General features: G+C 42.4%; 1 protein-coding gene across 2 annotated transcripts in view; it reads right to left on the bottom strand.

Annotated features, from left to right (window-relative positions):
- Positions 1 to 603: 603 nt before the first annotated feature.
- RPN2 (ribophorin II) overlaps positions 604 to 7,674 on the bottom strand; it is a 30,676-nt gene continuing 23,605 nt past the window's right edge. The window contains exons 13-18 of one of the 2 annotated variants that reach the window (XM_025191287.1): positions 7,349 to 7,435; positions 6,699 to 6,794; positions 6,151 to 6,226; positions 5,264 to 5,393; positions 3,424 to 3,510; positions 604 to 943 (exon numbers count right to left, since the gene is read on the bottom strand). In XM_025191287.1, the coding sequence (XP_025047072.1) occupies positions 3,459 to 3,510; positions 5,264 to 5,393; positions 6,151 to 6,226; positions 6,699 to 6,794; positions 7,349 to 7,435 (441 nt within the window). In that variant the 3' untranslated portion in view covers positions 604 to 943; positions 3,424 to 3,458. The remainder of the gene's footprint in view (positions 944 to 3,423; positions 3,511 to 5,263; positions 5,394 to 6,150; positions 6,227 to 6,698; positions 6,795 to 7,348; positions 7,436 to 7,674) is intronic. The other variant, XM_006016658.3, reaches the window with a different exon arrangement.

The raw sequence follows: 7,674 nt of genomic DNA, 5'->3' as shown, positions 1-7,674 counted from the left end.
GCCTTCTGTTCTCACCCCTTTAATGCTGATTATGTTGTTATTCAGAACTGGCACTCAGGCTGCTCAGTTGTTCCCATTTCATGGAGGCTCTATACATTACTCAGAGCCCTCAAAGGCAGTCTCGCAGGACCTGATAAGGTTTGAGGTTAATAGCCAAGTGTTGATACAGTTTGAGATGGACTACGATGATCTTAGAAAATTATGGGCAATTGTGGGCGATTGCCCAGTGAGCTCACTATTAGTTGCTTAGACTATATCAATGCACCTTCAATTAATCCAGAGAAGTCCAGATTAAAGTTCAGCAGTCCTTTAAGGACAGCTGCAATAAGTATTGGATAAATAGATGCAGGCATTGTATTTGCATCCATCCGTCCTGCTGCAGAAACTCATTTAACTCTGGTTCTGATGAACACGGAAGGAGAGAGGATATGAAAAGCAAATAGCAGAAGCAGTATAAATGTGAAAGAAACTTCAACAAAACCACATCCACAACAAAGATGTTATCTGACAGGCAAAGCCGTGAAAACTTGTTTCATTCTTCGCTGAAGCCCAACTTTACCTCACAGCCTTGGAAACAGCTACAAATAATACTCTAAACTATTCTTTCCTCTTGTCCTCTTTATTCCACAAGCACAGGCATGTCAGACTTACATTTTTTAACAAACAGAATCCAACTACACACCTGGGATGGGAGGAAGAGAGGGGGAAGAAGAGACAGCCTTTGATGGCTTACTTTGAAACGTACTCAGAACAGCCATGGAACACAAATGTGGAAAACAAGGTTTAAAAAAAATGTATTTGTGATCCTCTTGAACTTATTACCAACAAAAAGAAAAATCTTTTCCACCTTGCATTTCTGGCCTCCTAATGGTCTGTTGGCCTCTTTCCTGTGGAGTTTGTTTGCTTTTTTAAATTTCCTCCATTCTTCTGGTACTAGTGTGTTCTGCAAGGGGAGAGAAAACCAGACACAATTAATATTTTCTATGCTATGTAGCATTTTCTTCTGTATTACAACACCCCCTGCTCTTCTGAGGGAAGGCACAGGGTTTCTTTTACACAACAAAAGATAAACCACATGAGGAGCAAACGTGAGGAGTAGTGAAATGTCCAGACAGTGCAAAGGTGATTTCTGGGCATGTGACAAGAGGTGGCCAACCTCACAAAACATCAGCTGAGTCCAATTCCAATCCTTAAACTGAAGCTGCTGCTGTTTTGTGCACCTAAAATAAGTGGGTTCACATGAAGTATGATAGGAAGATCTTAGTGTCCCCTAGTTAACAGCCATCTCCATGTGGGTGGAATAGCAAGCCTAGTAGGGTCTAATGCATGGCACTACAAACCACATCTGAGGATAGATGAGACCCAAAGGTGCTGCGGAATCACAGACCCAGTGAAGTCAACTGCAGTGGTAAACTGCAACGGCACCTCTAAAATATGAGGCCCCAACAATGTGGAGTTCAGAACACGCACACACAAGCAGAACTCCACTACACTCACATACTAGCAAATATATTCCGGGGGCATCAGAACAGACCTGGCTGTGGTCTGGAGTCATATGTGAAGGATGCTGATTGCATGCAACTTGGATAAGAAGAGTGGCATAAAAGGCAGACAAGGCCATTCCTTGTCTGCTCCACAATGTGGTAACAAGGACTGAAATGTAATGAATGTCCAGGCACCAGACCAAGGGCATTTTTAGATGTGTTTTGGGTTGCAGCGTCAGGTGCTTTAATTAGCAAGCTGTGCTAATCAAAGTGCCCATGTGTTATGTGTATCAGCGTCCCGGTGCTGAAAAAATGGCAATGGGGCACTTTGAACTAAAGCCCATCAAACATATTTTATTTCAAAGTGCCTGGCTGCCATTTTTTCAGCATGGGGACACACACGGACCCTGATACATGTGATGCGGAAGGCTGCCGGAGCACATCAATTCCTGTGCTCCAGCAGACTTGATTCCCACTGTGTCAGCGCAGGTTCCCCACATGTCTATAGGAGCCCTAATGCATCAATCTCACCTATCAGTGTAAACCAATTGTGTTTCAGTTACGTCTCAACCATTTTTTGTGAACAAAAAAAGAAAGCATCGGAGAATAGCAGTGGTATGGGGTGTGTTTTGAAACGGTCCAAATAGGGACATGAGGGCAAACAGTAAAAGTAGCCAGGCAAAATGAACTGCTGCCACAAAACAACCCCACAAAATATCCTGCTTGTTTGCACTGGCCTGATCCGTGTGCTCAGAAGCATTAACAGTGCAGAGGCATACATGGCAATTACTACCTAGGGCTCAATGTTTAGTCTCCACCCTTAGAAAATTTGGGTCATGGGCTTTGTGAATTACTACACAGCTGCAAAAGAATCAAAATGGGAGGACTTCAGCTCCATCAAATGAATCTACCACTGATTTTCTCCCGTTACCCTCCCTGCCCCTGAAAGAACTCAGCACATAGGAGAAATACGGGGATCACCACACACATGCACAGAAGCAACTTGGGCAGTCTGATCCTATAATACTGCTGCATGGTATGTTTAGGAGAAACATAGTAAGTAGTGGACATAGTAAATGCTCCCAAACTAAGAGCAGAAATTAAGGGGCTTGCCACTTGCAAAATGACAGAGGGGAGATAGCAACATGATTTGCAGACCTACAAGGAATGACAGTTGATGCCAGCATGGCATCTATCACATAGTTTAATGTCATACAGTAAACTCCAGATAATTCACAGTTGTTTTCATTCTGGTGAATTAACCAGAGTGGATAATGGTGGCAGGGGATCAGAACAAGAACAAATTAAACTACAGTGGCAAATTATCCCACGGGCAAATCAACTGAATTTGCTATACTTGGGATATATCTTAGCTTGGCTCCTAATGGCTATTTGGTTACCATACTACAAAGCCAGAACATTATAATCCTGCCCGACTGTCAGTTTTTGGTACAGATGCATTGGAATAAAATAACTTAGACACTGCAGGGCAGAACCAAGGAGTATTCACAGCTGCAGGGAAGAACTTGTACTGTGGCAACTTTTCTTACCTTTGCCTCTAGCCAGCATTTACAAGTCGCTCATTTACAGTCATGATAAAACCCCTTGTTTAAAAACAAGCCTTAACTTGTGTTTTATCATTATCACACAGTTTAGTCCACCAGAAAAAGGATGCATTTGTGTTTTGTATATGTATCTAGCACATGATCAGGGAAGCAGGAGGCACCACCCAAGAAGTAATTTTCTCCTGGTGGACACAGATACCAGACAACAACCAAACCAGCTGTAGTGAAAAGTACATCCCATCCCAGACTCAGTCATACGTGCCAGGCTAGGAAGAAGCTTCAGCTAAGATGTATTTTGGCCAAGGAGTGAGCGATGAGAATGAAATGAAGCAGCCAGCATGCCTGGGAAAGGCAAGTTCCAACAGGGCCCTTACTTCTAGGAAGAGCTGGTCACTAGCAAAACCCCCTTTTACCGCAGCGTTCTATACTTTGCCAACCTACTGCTCTGTTCTGCAGCGATCCTGCCAAAAGGAGAGAGGGATAAAGAGAGAGAGAATAGTGAGAAGGAGAGTAGCCCTGCTCCATGAGCTGGGACACATGAAAGAAAACTGTAAAAAGCAAAACCAGGGCTTCCAATAACTTTGAGATAAATGTGTGCATGAGAAGCACTACCATTATTAATTTTCTGCTACCACAAGAGGACAGTGGCTTGATTCAAAATGTCAGCTTAATTATTGTTCTACCTGAGAATGTGGCAGGGGTGAGCAGCAAGCTACTAAACAAGGCCTTTTAGTAGCTTACTAGTCACTAGATAACATTGAGAGGGCATTCAGAGATAAGTAAGTAGTAAATTACCTGCATTCACCAGCTGGTGCTAAAAGAAGCCCTGGTAGAGCTGAGACAGATAAGCTGTAAGTCACCCACTTTCCCCAGTTATTTTTGCTAAGAAACTTAGCGGTTTTTACAAAAGACAGTAACAATTTCTGGTTTTTTATCTTTACCATTTAAAGGAATCTTCATAGCTTGAAGTGACTTTGCTATAGTGGTAGTTGGCAATCACTAAAATACAGTAGTGCAGGACAAACACAACTCTGCTAGCAATTTATTTCTGATGGAACCCCTGTGCTAACAAGGAGAGAGGAAACACTCTTCTAAGGAAGATGGCTGAAATGTTGATCGAAGGAGGCTCAACATAGCTGATCATCTTTGCCTAGCTGAACTGAACACTGTTTGTTTTCAGAGGAAATAAACCCTGTAAAGTCACTGACAATGCTATTTCTTTCTTAGTTTTTAAGGTTCTGATCTTAGTGTCAGAGAAATCCTTAATTACAAAGTGGAAGCCCATGGATGTTTTTATAAGTGTGCACAAATGCAAACTTCTTCCAAGGAGGAAAGACAATGAAAATATACTAGTTACGACTAGAACACCTCAAAGGACAAAGCCAGAAGCCAGGCTTCACTCTAGCATGAAGACTGGTTACTCTGGAGAGAGGGCCCAGGTTATGCCAGCTACGCTGGAGCAGTGTTAGCTATCTAAGCTCAGAACAGTACATTCTCTAAAAGTTTTGCCTACATCAGAAAGGTCAATGCATGAAGACAGAAACTGGCAGGGACTGTCCTGCATAGGACTCAGAAGTGTAGCTGCTTCTTGTTCAGACCTCTCCGCTTCCCTAAATAAATTATCTTTCCTATAGTAGGAAAGGCAGGGAAATGTGACATGCACAGCATATTATAACTGTAGTTTCATTGCATTTCTCTTTTAAACATTATGAAGACCAGTGACAATAGAAACCTCACCACTAACATTAATACAACCTTGTACCACCCAATACCATTATGAAAAGCAATGCAAGTTCCTCATAACCATAAAAGCATTTACCTGGTAAGTGGAGCTGCAAAAAGGTATTAATACATTTACAGGAAATTTTAATCCATGGCTACTCTGGATATAAAGGCTAGTAAAATCACCCTCCCCAAAGTTTAATACACCACATAGCAAACAAGCAAAGAAACAGGTTGCGCCTTGCTGCCAAAGTTGCAAGAAAGCAGGATGGCCATGATGCTTAAGCACAAACACCTCAAGTTTGGGTCCCATTGACAAAAACTCCTTTCCCCATCACCTTCAAGTACCTGTGCTGTCAAAGGTCAAGTGGACACTATTGAAATGTCCATCTCGCAGTAGTATAAAAACTGGTATTGTTTTCTGACACCAGGTGCTGTCAACATTACCACCTTCCACTCCAATTACATCCATGCCCCAACACTTCCCTTTACCTCTTAATTGCTTTCTGAGCTAGCATTCTGTTTCCTGCCAGGAACGTGACACCACCCAGGATGGCCAGGTACTTTAGGGTCTGGAACATGTTGAGCTGAGTCCAGTAGACATACATAAGTCCCAGCATGGCTATGAAGAGACAAAAAAAAGACAGAAAAATCTCAAGATGGGCTTCATGAATCCATGCTTGACACAGGTATAGCACTTATGGGTTGTGTGATTTCTAGTTGTTTTCTTGAATGGCAAACGTAATAAAGGAAGTTTAAGAACATTAAGGGACTAAGATCTTCCCAGCTCTGTGGGGGCTTTGGCCTTTAAGAGCTCATGGGAACTTGTCAAGGGGTACAGCAACATGCTGCCACGTGACAAAGAAAGATTTGAGTCTTGAGTTCTCCCAGATTGGAAAGACCTGGGAGTTCTAGCAAGGTAACACCACTCTACAGGAGTGAAACTGGTAGACCTCAGGGAGAAGTAAATCCTCCTGGTCAGAAATTGTTGGACAAGTTGGTCTACAGGAGCAGACCTAGAAAAAAAAAAAAAAGGACTCTTACAGGCTTCCATCCTCCCTCCACTTCCAGAAAAAGCCCATCCACAAAAGGGTAAATGCACAATAGAAAGTGCAACCCCTAGAAACGAAAAGCACTCTTAAATGGAGGTAAATGGCATGCAAGAAAAGCCCAGTGTAATGACAGCTGTTATAAGCTGATGGCCAAAACAAGTTTATCACCATATTAACAACTGTGAAAGGCAGGAAGGCAGAGGAAAACAAGAGAAATGCTATGCTATTAAGTCATTATAGTTAATAGGTAGCGAGTCCATTTACCATCAGCCCTGATCTGTAAAACCAGTGTGAGGTCACTGAGAGCAATGTGCCTCTGGCACTTACCAGCATGACCCAGGTGAAAGATAATGGTACTGGGAGCAAAACTGAAGTTTGATATGTTGGCACCAATCTTAATCCACTGAAAGAAAAACAAAACCCAAATTACATGCGTCTTCTCAGCAGAAACTTCTATTCTACAGCAGTCAGTGAAATATTCTCAAGTTCTTAAGCAGGCCTTCTGAACAGGAGTTCCACCAAGCTCTATCAAAACTTTGTCACAACTGCAGAGCTAGTTTGTTAAATACAGTGACCAATCAAGACCAGGTGTCAAGGTATCACTAATGAGTTCTTTTGGCAGAAGGCACTATGCTTCCAGCTGGAACAAACCTGCTTCTGACTTCACAAATGTAGTCCATCACTCAGCATTTCCTAAACAACTAGGAGCCAGCAAAACACATGTATTTTGCTAAGTACCTCCTCCAAACTTACCACAGAAGCTCTGTTACATGGTGTGGTGACAAGGTGTTAAACACATCTTCTGTGCTGGTTTTTTTGGACTGGGTGGGGAAAGAAGGTCTCATGTGCAGCTCACCAGAATGAGCTCAACTCACCAGAATGAGCAGCAAAAGAAGTGGCGAGAGAATCAAGGCTGTGAATGTGTTGGACACCACTGTGGGAGGTCTCTTCTCTGGTTCTCTGAACAGGTGCTGTGAAAAGAAGCCCTTTAGAAGCACTACTCAAGACCAACTTTCATTGCAGCAAGTAAAAAGTTTGTCCTGTTCACGGTTCCCACCCATTAATTCTGATCAAGAGTATCCCCTCATGATGTTGTCAATGCAAGGTCTAGTTAGCCACTCGCAAAGCAATCTCATGCTTTCTGGTTGTGGTCACGTTTTCTTGTACTCAGGCAAGCAGAGAACCACCTGGTCTACTGCATGCATATCTCCATTTCATCACAAGTTGACTAGAAAGGTGAGAAAAATCTTTGGAAGCACATCACTTCCTAGGGCCTCTTCTAGGTTAAGGAGGATGTCCCAATGCTCATATTTAGATCCCCTCAATTTTGCTGCTGCATTCATAGAATAAAAGTCTTATATATTTATTTATGCCTGCTGTTTAGTTTGGCTACTATCTCCTTATGGTAAGTTTTGTTTCCTCTAATTGGCATCACTAACACGATGAAGATGCTCCTTTGTGACAGGCTATTTATCAAATGAGTCTTAGCATGACTAAGAAACAACTGCCCTCTTTTTGACTATACCTGGATTTCTGGCTTAGGAACAAAAAGGTTCTTCGACTGGACTGTGGATGGAGCATCCTCCTCTGGGAATTTAATCACAACATCTGCCTGAAATGGAATTGAGACACATTACAAAATGCTGGGATAAAATGCTCTAAAAAATTAGACATTCCTTACACAAATTCCACACCATTAAGTAGGCAGACAAAGTTCTTTGGGTAAATGTGATAGCTTTTACTGGATGAACTAAATAGTTGGGAAACTTGTTCTTTGCAGGCCTTCAGGTATAAACACCCTTCTTCAGGCACAGGGAGAATATGTTGTTGGTTTGTGTGCTCTTCTGGGTG

This window comes from Alligator sinensis, unplaced genomic scaffold, assembly GCF_000455745.1.
Source record: "Alligator sinensis unplaced genomic scaffold, ASM45574v1 scaffold76_1, whole genome shotgun sequence".
NCBI classification, from domain to species: domain Eukaryota; kingdom Metazoa; phylum Chordata; order Crocodylia; family Alligatoridae; genus Alligator; species Alligator sinensis.
The sequence above is the reverse complement of the archived record's forward strand: the minus strand, read 5'-3'. Positions and strand labels throughout refer to the sequence as shown.